This window comes from Heterocephalus glaber, unplaced genomic scaffold (genome assembly GCF_053883595.1).
Source record: "Heterocephalus glaber isolate CG9 unplaced genomic scaffold, H.glaber_assembly_v1.0 deba00001463, whole genome shotgun sequence".
In the NCBI taxonomy this organism is placed as follows: Eukaryota; Metazoa; Chordata; class Mammalia; order Rodentia; family Bathyergidae; genus Heterocephalus; species Heterocephalus glaber.
Genome location: NW_028258310.1, coordinates 18,846,724 through 18,863,967, shown reverse-complemented (window position 1 = coordinate 18,863,967; position 17,244 = coordinate 18,846,724). Strand labels below are relative to the sequence as shown.

The 17,244-nt window shown below is 38.8% G+C and overlaps 1 protein-coding gene across 2 annotated transcripts in view; it reads right to left on the bottom strand.

The window, feature by feature from the left end:
• Diaph1 (diaphanous related formin 1) overlaps positions 1–17,244 on the bottom strand; it is a 106,522-nt gene that overhangs the window by 46,116 nt on the left and 43,162 nt on the right. For both annotated transcript variants that reach the window (XM_004854287.4, XM_004854288.4), the window contains 7 exons: positions 17,051–17,167; positions 16,244–16,359; positions 14,094–14,158; positions 13,106–13,285; positions 11,505–12,272; positions 10,509–10,623; positions 10,053–10,061 (listed from right to left, as the gene is read on the bottom strand). In XM_004854287.4, the coding sequence (XP_004854344.1) occupies positions 10,053–10,061; positions 10,509–10,623; positions 11,505–12,272; positions 13,106–13,285; positions 14,094–14,158; positions 16,244–16,359; positions 17,051–17,167 (1,370 nt within the window). The remainder of the gene's footprint in view (positions 1–10,052; positions 10,062–10,508; positions 10,624–11,504; positions 12,273–13,105; positions 13,286–14,093; positions 14,159–16,243; positions 16,360–17,050; positions 17,168–17,244) is intronic.

Below are 17,244 nucleotides of genomic sequence, written 5' to 3'. Positions count from 1 at the left end.
TATCATCAAGGGATCTTCAGAACAGTGCATCTTACTTGAGGCTGCAGCTTTGGGCTCCAGTATTTATTTAGCAAGGGAACAATGGGTCCTTCTATTCATTCCAAAGCCTAGTTCTACCGTTCCACTTCCTGGAGATATCACGGCTCCTCATAAGCACATCTCTAATCTCCAACTCCAGGTCTCTAGCCAAGAGAATAACCAAACTTGAACAAAAGTTAGGTCTGTAGACCATAGCACTCTAAACCCTGAATAATCCTCCTCTGGTTTCTCACAACTCAATTCATGTTATACAAGCCTAAGTCTGTACTCTCCCCCATCATCCATCCTCCGCAGCCTGGTCAGTTTCTAAATGGTTCCCAGTTTCATTGACCCCAAAGAACCTCTTCAGAACATCTTTCAAAAATGCCTATTAAGGGCCAGGGATTTAGCTCAGTGGTTCTGCTGCCTGCCTCACAAGCACAAGGTCCCGAGTTTGATCTCTGGTACCCAAAAAAACAAGAAAACAAAAATGCCTATTAAGATGTGTCTGGGAAGATGCAAAGAAAAGAATTTTATAAAAACAAGTTCTTCTGAAATACTGCATCCAGAATGTTTGCAGTCAACAGAAAATTTTGAATTATTTCCTAATTGACTTATATGACCTCCATAAGAAAAAGGATAACACTTATGCATCTACTCTGATAGAGACATTGAGATGTTGTTAAGAGAAATGTAGGGAGCAGCTTCTAGGCTACGGTAGGGAGTAAGAAGACAGAGGAAAGAATGGAAAAGAAACCCTGAAGCAAAGGATCAAGACATATTTGCATAACCATAACAAAATTAAATGGGATGCTTGTTAAAAATGCACTCTTCTACAATCCTCATGACTTACATTCTCTGCAGATGAAGTCCAGTAATTTACACCTTTAACATGCTTCTCATGTAATCCTTCTGTACACTAAACTTTGAGAATTAATGGTACAAACAAACATTTGTGCACAGGGACGGACTGCACCAAGATGACAGTTTAGGCAATACTAATCTACTACACGGTCTCAATCTCAGAAACCACATTCAAAAGGAAATTTTGTCAGAAATTAAACCTGGAATCATCAGAAAATGGGAGATGGTACTTTGGGTTTAAAAGATGCAGTTTCAGTTTATCTATATCTATATCTATATAAATCTATATATAGATATAGATATATCTACAATAGAGCAATCCAGGGCAATACCAAAGTGTGGATGCCTAGAAAGAGGCTCTAAAACAACACTGAGATAATTAGGAGTTAACAAATTACAACATATAATTAGTGGGTAAGTTCTACTATGTGTTTAAAGAAGTTCTTCAACAGAAGCTGGACAGAGATGTGATTATGAATGTGTTATAGTGCAGTTTCAAATATATGTAATAATCTACCAAGTGGTAAAATACAACTCTTTTAAGCCCTCTGAATGGAAGGCTATGATTTCATGAAGCTATCAGACTAAAAAAACAAAAACATTCTTCATCCTCTGGGCTCCCAAAGGAAACTAAGATTGCTCCTATAAAAATACTAGCTCTAAAAACAACACACATCCCCCAAAAACTAACAGTGCCAGGACAGGATCCCTTTGTAAAAGGGTGAGAGCTTTCTGCTATAATCTTATTGCAGTCAGTCCTCCAAATAAATTTCATGACGGGTAGAGGGCAGTATTCTAAGCACTTTGTAAGCAAAAATACCAGAGCTGCCTCTCTCCAACGTGACTGCATCACTGACTACATCACTTCCCAGCGTAACAATGACACATCTAAAATAGAAGCGATCCATGTGCCACCTGGTGGTGAAAAAGAGAACACACTGCTGCAGATAAATATATCAGATTCCACCAGTTTAGAAGGAATTAAAGTTTAATTATCTTTATCTGATGACACTTTCCCTTAAATCTGCACTACTAAGTCTTTCATGGAAACTACATCAGCAATCTTCAAGTAAACATTTTAAAGTTTTTCCCTAGTTTAGCTTTATATTCCTAAAGCACTGTTTTGCTTTAATGCCTGGTCCTAAGTGCACAGAGGAAGAAGATGACATTCAGACCAAAACAAAGTAACAAAAGAACTAAAAAATTGTCAAAAGTTTGGGGATGGTGACAGATAATACCAGATAGTTATTGCAGAGAGAAAAAAATAACAGAACCAGAAATTCAGAACTGAAAAGTATCTGGGTTCCCTTACTTCCTTTTTATGTGATATTATCAGTGATCAGATTAAAACATTTTCCCCTAGCAGACATTACAATAAATAATTTATTTGTGGTAAAAATATAAATTTGTGTAATCTTATACTCAATGATTTGGGCCCAGTAATTTTATTAAGATATTACTGTGCAAAAACCTAAGTATGCAAAGATAAATTTAACAGAACGTTTCCTGCAACACTGCTTATAATAAAAAAAATTTAAAGTTTATACTTTCAATGAGGGATTAGTTAAAATGTAATTTATAATGCTCACATGATAATACCACTATCTGTCCATCAAAAATAATGAAGCATACAAAATAAATCTTCAGAAAGAAGTAGATCTGTATGTACTGAGATCAAGAGATACTAAGACATGTTATATAAAATATAGAACAGTATATACCATAAGAAGTCACACAGATTCTTTTTTTTCAAAAGATGTGTGTGCCCCTACATTTCTGGAATTTTATCTCTTAACTGCCTTACTTTTTAATTTTCCAGTAATGCTTTGTGTGAAAGTTTCCCAAAGTTTCTCACCTGAACTATTTATTAGACTAGCATATGTATACGAAAGATATGGTTAACCAGGCACACTGTAGGGGAAAGAGATTTTTTTATTGTATATTTTCAGCATATTCTACATATTTGTTAAAATCAAGACATTATGTTTGTCCAGGAACTGGCTTTAGACAGGAAAAAGTTAACAGGGAAGACAGAGAAAGTGGGAAAAAGTAACGGTAAAAGTTCTCGAAGTTCTTCTGACTGCTTTAATTTTTTCAGTGAAGTACAAAGAAAACATCCTGATCTGAGAATGAGGATTGAAAAGGTGTTGTGTTGGGCTGGAGATTTAGCTCATGATGCCACCCGCCACCTGCCTCACAAGGGCAAGGTCCCAAGTTTGATCCCTGGTACCGGAAAAAAAAAAAAGTGTTGTGCCTTTGAGGAGAGAAAAGATGAGAAATAATTACTTAGAAGTTTAAGAAACTGAGTTGGGTGTGGTGGTGCATACCTGTAATCTCAGCACTTGGGAGGCTGAGGCAGGTGGCTGGCCTCAAGTTCAAGGCCAGCCTGAGATACAGTGAGTTCAAGCCCAATTTGAACTACATAGAGAGATCTTATCTCAAAAAACAAACAAAATGTAGGAAATTGATTAGAAATCTTAAAATATGACTGCCTAGCAATATCAAGGACTAAACAATGTCACAAACTGAGCAGAGGAGAACCAGGAGAAAAGAAAAGCCAGTAAGGCAGAAGAAAAAGAGCACTGATGTTTTGAAAGCAAAGTGAATAAAGAGCATCGAAAAGGGCCAGCTGTGTGCTTTTCTCTAGCCATGTTCGGAGTTGAACAGCTATAGATAGATGCAGGATGGACAGAGATGAAATTAATCAGAACTGTGGTTCTCCCAATCAAATACGAAGAATGAGAGCAAGGTAAAGGGAAGAAAAGTACCAGGGGAATGATTATTGTAATGATTAACCATGGAATTTTAGGTGAGAAGAGTGAAGCCATCAAGTAGGTGATGGAGAGATGGGAAGTCCCAGTGGAACTGAAGGATTGTTAGGGGTCAGGATATTAAAGAGTGAGGTAAAAAGGTTAGCAGACATGGGCAGTATGAAATTGAGATTGTAGAAGGGCTTCAGTTATCGGTAGTGACTATAGTAGGGAATGGGTGAGGTAGGATGAAGAACAAGATTAAGAGAAGAATTCAGCTGGGGATTTAGCTCAGTGGTTTGGCTGCCTGCTGTGCAATCGCAAGGCCCCTAGTTCAATCCCCGGTACTAAAAAAAAGAGAGAAGAATTCAAAGAATTCTGAGACCAGGATACTGGTAGGACCTGAATCCTTTGGTATATAAATTGCTGAAAATTAAGTCAGAAGTAGTACTGGAGGAAAGAAAAGCCACATGAGAGAGGAAAAGGGAAAGCAGTGGAAGGTGAAGTTGATGACCATAGATTTTGCTGGTAAAAGATCATGAATTCCTGAGGGCACTGTGGACCTGTTTTCAGAACTTAGATGGGCTGGAAGGAGACAGAATAGGAAATTCACAAAACCTTTAGGGTACTGAAACAGGGGAGATGAGGATCACCTGGGAATCTGGGGCTTCCTGTGGTGAGTACCATAAACCAAGAAAATGGTATAATATTAGATTCAATGGACTCATGGGAGATGATGGCAAAGTTGGAGTGTCAGGGTTATGTGAGGGAGTAGTTTTGGCTCCTTTTTTTTTTTTGTACCGGGGATCAAACTCGGGACCTTGCACTTGCAAGGCAGGTGGCAGGCAGCACCACTGAGCTAAATCCCCAGCCTTTGGCTTCTTTTTTACACCCAAGTGATATGGAGATGATAATCCGCAGAACATGTGGTACTTATTCCATGAGCAGGACTCTTTACAGTCCTAGGTGAAAAGAATAAATTTATGATTTTAGATTAGAAGGGACTACTATCTGGTATTATAGAACTTCCCAAGAGCTTTGTGGTAACAGACTGACCCTTCATGAAACACAAGAGAAGCAGGCTAGGAATTAAAAAACAACACCATGGGCTGAGGACTTAGCTCAGTGGTTCTGCCACTTGCCTCGAAAGCGCAAGGACCCGAGTTCAATCCTCAGTACCAAAAAAACCCCTAAAAAACAACACCAACAAGTGCTTATTTGAATAGTACCTCTGGCCATAATCCCACAAATGTGAAAGAAATAAGCAACGGCTGGAATAGATTAATGTATTTCTGGGGCCAGGGATTTAGCTCAGTGGTTCCACCACCTGCCTTGCAAGCAAAAGGTCCTGAGTTTGATTCCCGGAACCAAAAAAAGAAATTATATATATATATATACACACACACATATATATATATATACACACACACACATATATATATATACACACACACACATACACACACACACACACACACACACACATATTTTTTTTTTTCTGCCAAGAGGCTCAGTGACCAGGATAGGGCAGGTTGAGCTCTTTTTAAAAATCTTGTTTCTACAAGCATGTACCGATAAAAAATTATTTAAATAAAATCTTGTTTCTAAAGTTAAAGTAGCAGAAGATTCACTACATAATAATAAAGGAGCAATTGGGTGGGTGCCACCTAGTGGACAGAAGAGAAATCAGAGAAAAGGAAAAACACCCTTAGATCTTTCCTGAAAAGGGGATTACTCCCCACCACAGGCTCCTGTTGAAGCATGAAGCCTCAACCAAGATAGTCATGCAACAGTGGCAAACCAGGTAAACTCCTTGGTGCCAAGAGAGCACCATGGCTTCTGGGGCAACAAAAGAAGCCTTAGAATCTAGACTCACATAGACAAATCCTAACTTGAATACTAGGGCTATTTAATGAAATTCTCAACTCTTGGCCAAGATCATACTTTTCAGCCAGAGTTCTTCCTAAATCCCTGCAATCAAACACTTGGAGAACTGTTCTGATGCTCACGCTTCTCAGAATGCACCTCATACTTCATACCTAATGCTCCACGTGGTGCATTTCACACCTAAGACTGGATTTTTGAATGTAATGGGTTCAAGAAGGATTTGGAATGAAAGAATACATCTAATAAGAGAAGTCACTGTACTTAGGCCATCAGTTATCACTCACCATGCTATGGTTCAAGAGGTGACACTTTTAATGACCTGCCCAAGGCCACTACGGTGATGAAAGGCTCTCATGGAGAAGATGAAATTTAACTACTGCACATTTCCAAGGAATTAAAAAATGCAACCAATACAGAGTCCATGATAAGACTCCTTTGCTGATCACTATAAGGAAACTGAGAAAGTGAAAAAGGACTAAAAATTTTATGGCACCAACTATAAAAATCCAAATTCAATATATTCCCTGGAAAGGCATAATTTACTGAATAAGTAAGTTCCCGATTTATAGGCAGAGTGCAGAAACAAGAGACTAATACTTTAAGGAGAAGTAATGTGTAGGAGAATCTGATGTGTAAATTCTAGGACCAGTTCTTGTCTCTTGGATCTCCTCTTAGTAAGAAAGCACAATTTTTTTTTTTTTTCCTGAGACAGAGTCTTGCTATGTAGTTCAGGCTGGCCTTGAATTCACTATGTAGCCCACACTGGCTCAAACTCACAGCATTCCTCCTGCCTCAGCCTCCCAAGGGGGCTGGGATTACAGGCATGCGCCACCAGGCTTGGCTCTATGCTTGAATCTTAATGAGAAAGTTTCTGGAGGCACCTTTGACTATAGAAGGCAGACGTGTAGAGTTAAGGTAGGTGTCTTCATCAGTGGCCAAAGTCAGTAAGTATACATGAGGTTTTAGATACGAAGGGAACAAATGGGAAATAAGAAGCATGTTTAACAAATAGCAAAAAGTTGTGTTTAGCAAGCAAGTGAGGAAATAGTGCAATATGATGAAAACCTAATGTCCAAATAACTTCCTCATCAACACTGGGCAACTACTGGGCTGAAATCACTCAAGCAGAGCTTCTACTATACCTGATAAGCATGTTGCATTTCTCCAACTAGACAGTTTTGCTAAAAAATATACTTATAATCAGAACATACCTCTTTGATAATGGTAAATATCCAGCCTCTCATTTACTGCCTCTAAAGTTTCCTTTTTTCTACTCTGAAGAGATATGCCAATTTAAGGACATTTGTGCTTAAAGGAATGAAATGGTTGCTGAAGCCAACTTGCAGCTTTTGTTTAGATCTAGAATTTCAGAGGCTCCTAGGGAAAGTACATTTCTGGGGAGCAGGGGGCTTGAGTATATACTTTGAAGTCAACGTCTAGGGTTTGAACTTTGGCTCTGTCACTATAACGTCTTAAATAATTTTTAAAAACAATTAAGAATAAAGATCTTCTATACAACACATGTTTAAAGCATTGGAAGCAAAGTAAATCTTGCTGTCATATTGAAGGATCTTAAGTCCCTTGAGTCTCCACTTCTCGAGTTTTGAGAGCTTAAAAAATTCTGGGCACAGTGGCTGCAATCACCTGTAAACACCTGTAATCCCAGCACCCTGGGAGGCTAAGGGAGAAGAATCACAAGTTCAAGCCCAGTCTAGGCAACTTAGTGAGACCCTGTCTCAAAATGAAGTATTTGGTGGGGGCAGACATGGGTAAGTGTGAAGGCTCTGGGCTCCACCGCCAGTGGGTGGGGTGTGTAAGACACAGGATAGAATGCACCTTTCCTATGCCTGTTACCTCAGTACTAGGGAGGCAGGGGCAGGAGGATCACAAGTTCAAGGCCAGGCTGAGCTATGCAGTGAGACTCTATCTCAAAAAAACACATACCTTTCTTGATAAAACATGCATTCTGAATCTGAGAAGCCTAAAAACTGTTTACTAAAGTGTTCCTTTTCTGTGTATGAATCATCTGTGTTGAGTTTTCCAGCCTTGGTACCAAAAGAGAAAGACTGAAAACTCCATCAGGAAGGACAGGAAAAGTTAGTTATGACAACCACAACAGGTGCAATATATGATATTGGAGTCCACATATGCCACTTCCTTCTGCCACCTGAGAGCCATGCTTAAGATGTCAAAGCAGCCATTCATGGTAATGCATGCCTTAGTAGTCCCACCAGTTAGGGAGGCTGAGGCAGGAGGATCACAAGTTTGAGTCCTGTCTGGGCAACTTAGTAAGACCCTGTCTCAAAAATAAATATATAAATGAATAACTAGGCCTCAGTGTGCCTCAGTGGTAGACAGAGTACCCTGATAGATTCAATCACCAGTAGCAGGGAGGAAAAAATGTCAAAGCAACAATTTTGTTCCCAACAGAGACACATTAAATGAGCCCCAACACTCAAAGACATCTTGCATTACTACAGATTTACTAAGTAGCAAAAAAAAAAAAAGATTTACCTAATTAGATAAAAGGGAAAGCAGGAAAATGTTGAAGAAAAAATAAATTAGACAACATTGGAGTCAATAAAACACTGAAAATCCAAAGAAACAATTTTTTAAAAAAGGAAAGTGCTCGTTCTCTGGGGGAAATTATTAAAAACATAGAGAGGTTATATTGTCAATGAGAAGCAGGAAGGTTGTGTTGCACTGAGATGTTGCAGATAACTGTTAAGAGCTGGGCAAACAGTAAGTATTAATGACTGTATTTGACCAAAAAAATTTCTCCCAGAAATTTCTCTAAATGATTAAAATTTAGGGTATACAGAAAAACACTCATGACTTAGTAATTTAAGGACACCTTTTCTAATGCTTCCTACTGAAAAAGATTAAGAAATTAAGACAGTATGACAGTTATGAATTTCCTTCATCAAAATAGCAGCAATCTACCAGAAATCATTACTATTACATGAAAATTAATACTGCTACTAAACTAAACAGATTAATTCATACTTGTTTTTTTCTGATAGAAATTCCTAAGAATATTTTTTTCTATTTAAAGCAAAACTGCTATGAATTAAAATCCTCAATAAATAGAAAGCAATTTCTTGAGCAGAAATTGAGAGCTGGTGGAAGATTAAAAGTTTGGTTACATTGTTGAAAATATGAAATAGAGTCCTGCTTGTTAAAATGTTGATAATGAGACTATAATGTCAAGGAAGACTACTAAACTGCAGAAAACCCAGCTAAAATCAGTAAGAATAGAAACCAACAGGATAAAAGAAGGAGGGAAAGAGAAAAGAGGTCTGGTTAGTGTACATTTGCAGTAGAACTCAGTGCAGAGCCGAGGCACAAGAAAGGAACTTATACCAGAGACCAATACAAGAATGGATGCTATGAACTTACAAATTAGGAAATAATTTGATTTCTACTTTCACTGTCAACTAGTCTTTGTTGGTATTTCTAACTAACAGAATGGAAGTAAATTCCTGCACTGTAAGATGACACTTCTCTTAAAGGAAAAGGCCACTTTGCCCTGAGTAGGGCTACAAGACAGGCTTGAGCATTATGATCTTTCACTTCTAGAGAGAAACACACATAAAACTAGAGTAACCAAAGATGCCTAGCAATCTGTTAGTCTCTTTATTAGAACAAAGAGCAGCCTGGTTCTACATCACTTAAGTAAAAAAAAAAATGTCTTTTAAAATGTTAATTTACAGGGGGATGAAGGGAGAGGAAATACCCCAAAGTTGCATTTAATGTTCATCACTTGGGTCATAATAAACCTCTAAATGAACAATAATGGTGGGAAATGATGGAAATACAGAAGTATTAGGCTACAATTATCATACATGACAAGATCTTTCAAGTACCGTATTTCTCAAAAAAATAACTACAAGTGCCCTATCAAAAAGCAGCACAAAACTACATAAATTAGGAAGTGAAGCAATATGGCAAAGCAGATCAGCTCTTCTAAAATAAAGGGAAACAGGGCCAGGGATTTAGCTCAGTGGTTCCGCCGCCTGCCTCTCATGTGCAAGGACCCAAGTTCGATCCCCGGTACCAAAGAATAAATAAATAAATTAATTAATTAATTAAAGGGAAACATATGAAGGAAGGTAAAAAAGAAAGCCAAGAATTTACATAGAAACTATGGACTGGAAGTCAAGACGCCTGCATCTGGTCATATCACCTGGGGAAAACGAACTATTCACTCATCTACACTACAGAATGGACACAATGCATATCTGGCCCATCTCAAAAGGCTTCACTGCATCAAATAGAGTACTAAAACGTTAAAGTACTTTGAAAATTCTAAATGGTATTATTAAGTTGTCCTTCACTTTCCAAAGAAACATGTAACAGCATTAATATAACTTTCTTCTTGTTTAGTCAATATCTAGCTACTGGTCCTAGCAAAAGAGACATCAACCCTCAACCTCTGGTCTCAGTTTTCTAAAAGGAAAATCCTTTGTATTTACTTTATCTTTTTCTCTAATATTCAAGAGACGCAACTGAAAGGCTTTTCTGTATTCTTACCTTTGGAAGCTGCAGAAACAAAGGGCCAGGAAGGAGACAGCATCAGATATTGGAAAGAAATAGAAGAAAGAAAAGCAATCACACATAGTTCTTTGTTATTGCAGACAACCCCTCCAACCCTTGCTCATTAAGTTACTTGAGGCTAAAGATGGCATTTTGAGGCAGTGCCCGAATCCACCCAAGGGTGTCATCAAAATGGCCCCAAATGGAACTTCTGGCACTTTAATCTCATACTTCCACAAGTCATATTTGACACAGAATACCTAGAGGAAACAGTTCTCTTTCCCAACTCCAATAATCCCATAGTACAAAAACATTGTTCTAAATGGAAAAATACATCTCTTCTACCCAACACTCCCTACCCCAACCCCTATGTCGAGAAGGGAAGAGGATGGGAAGCCTAAAGGATATTCTAAGCCTTACACTAGACATTGGCATTATAGAGGAAGTACTCACTTTTGGTCTGGGCAGAAAAGGTATGGCTAAGTCTGGCAAAAAGTTCATTATTCTCATAACGGTCCTCTTTCACCTTTGTCCAGAAGCAGTCCTGGGAAAGATCCTCAGCCACAAACTATGGATATGGACAGAATGTTAAAGGTAACTAAGCCAAACCCAGTAATTTTCTTAGAAAACTGATTAAGATGCAAAAGAGGTAACTGGCTGGTTATTAATATTTTACCAGAGTCAGACTAACCTAAGACACAAACACCAGCTAGGAGTGATGGGTGCATGTCTGTAATCCCAGAACTCGAGGCTGAGGCAGGAGGATAGCTGTGAGTTCAAGGCCAGCCTGAACTACATAATGAGACCCTGTCTCAAAAAAAAAGGACACAAACACCTATGCTTTTTTGTGGTGGGATCAGGAGATGAGGCTGCCAGTTTCTTTACCGATGATTAATCAAGAACTAGATTTAATTATGATGGTCGTCCTCTTTCTAACACAAAATCTAACTTTAGAAGTATGAAGGCTTTATTTCACATCTTCCCTTGCTCTACATATTTTACATTAATTTGGCTAACTGTATTTTAACTGAGTTTCTGGAAGCAAAACTGACTCCAAATCTCAGATACATCTTGGGCATATTTGTATGGAGTTTGTAACACTCATCCTGAAGAGTGGGACTCCATCAGCACAATTTCAAATCATTTTCAGACTGTGAAATGACTACTGTAAAACTATATTTTACCATGGTACTCATATCCACAGAGAAAAGACAAAAAAACCATTAACTCGAGAGTTTAGTTGGGATAAATTCAGAGTACAGTGCCCACAAAACTCTCCAAAGTAATATCAGAAATCCAAGAGATGTTGAATAAACATAAAATGAGAGGAAGTTTGAGACAGACAGATCCAAGCCATAAGGAAGGAAAGCCCATCCATGCACAAAATACAAAGTAGGAAACTTAAGTTGTTTCTTAAGATCTGTGATGGAGATGGACAGAAACTCTTACCTTGGACCAGTTTGGCCTCCGGAGCTGCACCTCTGGCTTATAAACCTTTTTAGGAGTTAATCCAAATGGCAGAACTGGGGCTGCAGGAACTCCAAATCCAAAAGGGGGAGGTGGAGGCATACCCATTCCAGCTGGAGGTGGAGGAATGCCAGGACCTCCAGGAAATGGAAGGGGTGGAGGAATTCCAGGACCACCAAGAAGAGGTGGTGGGGGAGGTGGTATTCCCACTCCTCCGGGCAAGGGAGGAGGTGGGGGGATGCCAGCACCCCCAGGCAAAGGAGGTGGTGGGGGAATGGAAGTACTTCCAGACAAGGGAGGAGGTGGGGGGATAGAAGTACTTCCGGGCAAAGGAGGGGGTGGAGGGATGTAAGTAATTCCAGGCAAAGGAGGGGGTGAGGGGATGGAAGTACTTCTAGGCAAAGGAGGGGGTGGGGGAATGGAGGTACTTCCAGGCAAAGGAGGTGGGGGGGGGGTGTCCATAGCCCCTGGCAAAGGAGGGGGTGGAGGGATGCCAGTACCTGCAGGCATAGAAGAGGGTGTGGGGATGCAAACATTACCAGGCAAAGGGCAAGTTGGAAGATTAGAACCAACTCCAGGAAGGGGAGGAGGAGGTGGGGGTAGATTAACAGTGCCAGAGGCACCAGGTAGAGGAGGGGCAGGGGGAACAGTAGTACTACTAAGAACAGAAGGAGCTACAGCAACAGCTGCAGCAGACAGAGTAGCTATTTCTTTCTTGGCATCTTCCAGTTCTTTTGACAGCTTGGCAACCTGCAGAAACAACACTGATGTGAGTATATCCCACTTCAGGGACTACTAGGACTGGAAGGAACCTGAGAAATACTCAATCCAAACTTCTCATTTTACACATAAGAGAGACTGGAAGTAGTTAGACAGATCACATGATTTGTCTAAAGTCTTACTACTATTTAGTGCTGGAACTAAAACTACAAGTCAAGTCTTCATGTTCTTAGTTCAGTATGCTTTGTATTAAAAAAGACAAATTCTTGGGGCCGGGGATTTAGCTCAATGGTGTCACTGCCTGCCTCAAAAGGGCAAAGACCTGAGTCCGATCTCCAGTACCAAAAAAAAAAAAAAAAGACAAATTCAATCTCTATATTATATTCTTCCTTCCATTAGAGAATGTAAAGGTCAAGTAAATAAAATATTCTAGTTATGTAACTAACAATGTGCTATCTGGGTAATTATATAATCACATAAGTGATCAAACTGTAAGATAACATGGATTATTTAAACATAACTGCAGAGAGTGCAAGAAGATCTGTCCACAGATGATTACAATAAGGGAAAATTAGCAAATAAGTAAACAATTTGGTTTTAACCCCTAAATTTATTAGTAGTTTATTACTTTTATTTCTAGGTAGTAATGAATAACTCATTTTTTGCTTTCCTGTATTTTCTAAATTTCTTACATATTATTTACTTCCACAGCAAAAGTAAAAACAATGATTTTTAAAATATACACCATCTAACTAGATAACCTATTACCCACCCCTCTCCAGAAGTGAGGCAACTGAGTCCTGTTCTAAGACGCTTGCAGATGGCAGTTATGGGCACTCTGCCTTCCCTTCTCAGACAGTTACCTCTCCTGTGAGCTGGGACATCTCTGTTTCCAGGTCCTGTTTCTCTACGGCAATTTGTTGCTTTTCAGAATCCAATGCATCCTTTTCTCCCTGAAGATTCTGAAGTTTCTGTTCAAAGTCACTTTCCATCTTTTTCATTTCCACTTGTAGCTCATGTCGGGCTGTTAACTCTGAGTCCAGCTAAAGAAGAAAGGAATCAGACTCCCAGCAAGCTCTCCCTTCCAGTAAGAAGCACAAGTGTTATTACCCTACTTTACCATTTTGTGTCAATGTTTGCTCTATAGATCCACAACTTAGGCAGTGCCTCAGAAAAAGAGAACCATGATTTTTGACCTTAAAATCTAAGTTAAAGGAGAGGAGAAAAAAAAATTCTTTTCACGGTCTTCCTACTTAGAAAAAAAAAATGTTTGAAACACCTTTCAACTAGGACAGCTATGGTACAATCCCAGCAGTCACTAGGATCAAAAATCTATCAACCACAATGGAAGTCCTTATTAATAATCAAAGAGAAAAAGAGAGCCCAGACATATTACAGTTCCTACTGTTGTAGGGATAAGAGATATGAGATGTCAAGCAAACCTGGGAATGCCACCATCATTATATGTCATCTGCTTTCTTGTCCTGTCTGGTAGCCCAAGAACTGTATGAGCCCACCTCCAACTCATGTTTACACCTGTATTACCCTCTCTAACCTATATTTCAAAATATCATAGACAGGGCTGGGGATGTAGCTCAGTGACGCTGCGCCTGCCTGGCAAGTGCAAGGTCCTCAGTTCAATCCCTGGTACCTCCAAAAAAAAAAAAAAATCATAGACAAAAAGTCTTACCAGAAAAATAATTGTTAGACAAAAAAAAAAAAAAGAAAGAAAGAAAGAAAGAAAGAAAGAAAGAAAGAAAGAAAGAAAAATGGGGGGGAGGGTGTTGGAGATCAAACCCAGGGCCTTGCGCATGCTAGGCAAGCACCCTACCACTGATTTCTCATACACACCTTTTTTTCTAGCTCTGTAGCTTTGGCTTCAGATTTCTCCACCTTTGTTTTATCAATCATTTGATCTGAAAAGAAAAGGTAAGTGAAGTTATCAGTTCTCTTAGTCTTTCCTCTCATTCCTAAGCCTTTCAATCTATTGATCAGCAGTCATCTGTCCTTGTGGTTATTTATATTATCCTGCTTAATATTCTGCACTAGACCAAGAGATGGAACTTTCAGTTAAGTTCAACCTACAATTTCTAAATGCAAGGTAGGGTTACCATATTGGGTGGCATTAAGAACACCTATGAGTAATACTTATGACTCTGGAGCCAGCAGGAGTCACAAATATAAGCATTCCTTATTTTTTTTAATTTTTTAAATTTTTTTGGTACCAGGGATCAAACTCGGGTCCTTGCACTTGCAAGGCAAGAGACGGAACCACTGAGCTAAATCCCTGGCCTGGCATTCCTTATTTAATGACCACATTCTGTTACTGTGATGAGGTCACTAATTGAACTGGTCAAAAAATAAGGAACTGACTATACTATGTACAGTACAATATTCAGAACAAAGAAATAGCCAAAGAAAACTCCAACTTGACGAGTTTCCTTTTATTTGCACAACTCTTACATGCAATACTATAATGTATAACAATATAAAACTACAGGAAGTAAAAGCAGCAAATAAACAGATGAAAAAATGTTCAACATCACTGGTCATTCGTGAGATGCCTATGAAAACAACACTGATATTCCACCTCACTCCAGAAAGAATGGCTGCTATCAAGAAATCAACCAATAAGAAATGCTGGCGGGGGTGTGGGGAGAAAGAAACCCTTCTCCATTGTTGGTGGGAGTGCAGATTGGTGCAACCACTGTGGAAATCAGTATGGAGATATCTCAAACAACTAGGATTAGAAGTCCCATTTGACCCAGCTATTCCCCTGCTGGGTATCTTCACAAAAGAACTGAAAGAGTCAAACCACAGCGATATATGAGCACCCATGTTTATAGCCTCACAGTTTGTAATAGCTAAAGCTTGGAAACCACCCAAGTGCCCATCAACTGGAGACTAGATAAAGAAGATGTGGGTTTTTTTAATAAAATGGAGTACTACTCAGCCATAAAGAATGACAAACTAGAGACATTTATAGCTAAATGGATGCACATTGAGGCCATACTCTTAAGTGAAATAAATAGGACACATGTGTAAATACTGAATAGTTTCTCTGGTATGAGAAACTGAAAGTGTAAATAAGGATTAAAATGATTAAAACAAATAACTGATAATGTGAAATAGGAAGAAAAGGTAGGGGAAAGGAAAGAAGGGAAAGGAAAAGATATGCAAAAAGGAAAAAATGGAAACAAAGTCTTTGTAAATAGGGAGGGGTGGTGGAGTTGAAGGGAGGGCAGAAGAATGGGGAAAAAATAAGAACCAAGGTGCATCATGTAAAGGAACAGGTTTCCAGTGATAAATGTAAATGTATTGTATACCTAAAATGTACCAATAAAAGAATTTAAGAAGGGCCGGGGATTTAGCTCAGTAGTTTGGTTTTGCTGCCTGCTGCACAAGCGCAAGGACCCAAGTTCGATCCCCAGTACCAAAAAAAAAAGAATTTAAGAAAAAATAAAATAAAAAATAAAACTACAGTACTATACAGTACAATCAGCAAAAATTGCAGTATGAACAAGGTGTACTGTACAAAAAAAAGGACACTGAAGCTCTATAAACAAGATATATAAAACTACACAAAAAAATGATGAGGGGCCGGGGATTTAGCTCAGTGGTTCCAGCGCCTGCCTTGCAAGCTTAAGGACCTGAGTTCGATCCCCAGTACCACAAAAAAAAATGATGAGTTGTAACAGTGCGCCTCAGGTGTGTCTGAACAGTTGTTAAATAGGCAGGTCATTAAATGAGGAATATCTGTAATAGATGAAGTCCCTACCAGAAGGTGGCATGTGAGAAAGAACAGATTTTTAGATTTAAGTAGAAATAAACTTAAGGACTATATATTCCTATATTGGGGACTAAAATGATTTCTTTTAGATTTATGCAGAAATAAACTAAAGGACTATATATGCCTATATCTGGGACTAGAAAGGATATAGTCCTTAAGTGAAAGAAATGGTAAATGTTTTGAGAAAACTAATAGAAGAGTATATGCTTACCAATCAATCCTTCAATATCAATCTGGAGGTGCCGGCACTTGAAGTCAGGATCAGCCCCATTCTTATGAAGAACTATCTGGGAAATACATTCCTCAATCAACTTATAGTACTGTGGCCTGTGGAAAAAACAAAACAGAATTATCAGAGGGAAATCAAAATATAAGAAGTATTCAGAGTCAAGGAAACTTAACTGCTTTGCCAATAAAGGATAAGTGTTCTGGAAAATAACTTTTTGTAAAGTTAACAGAGGTAGCACTGTCACGCTAAGAAAGTCCACATCTTCCACCCTTTCTACTTTTGATAATCAAAAATTCTTATGGGCTGGAGACTTAGCTCAGTGGTAGAGCATGTGCTTAGCATGTGTGAGGCCCTTGGATCAATCCCCTAGCACTGCCACAAAAGGGAAAAAAAAATTTTTTTTGCCACCCACTTCCTAGTGCCAATTCTTTCCCATTTAAATGTCTGGGGACTTGATCCTTCCTATGATGGATAGTGCTACTGCTGAATCTTCACTTTCAGAGAAGCAGAAAGAATTTTAAATCGTCACTTCCCTTTGTTATCATCCTCCCTTACTTGCTCCTTTTAGGGAAGGGCCTTTCACTATATACTCTGACCTCCTCCATAGGAACACCTATCAGTTGGATTAAAAGAACAAATGACAACTTCCTTTGTATCTGTGACTAATGAACTCTAATCTATGGACTTTGTCTTTTCTTTTTCCCTTTATAAAAAACACTTCGAATTTAAGGATTCTACTTTCCTCATGCAGGCTCAAATTCAAAGTTTCCTACAGGCTTACCATCTTACCTAGCCTCATAGTCATTTCGGACCAACAGCAGGTGCTGTAGGATGGACAGGAAGTGTGGCTCTGCCTTTGAGTCCTTCACAGTGTTTAAGAGAATTTGGAAGACTTCACTAAAGTCAGTGGAAAGAGGAATAGGTTAAGGAAAGAAAATGGTTAGAAACTGTGTTTTACTGGTGACTTATTCAACTCTGGGAGA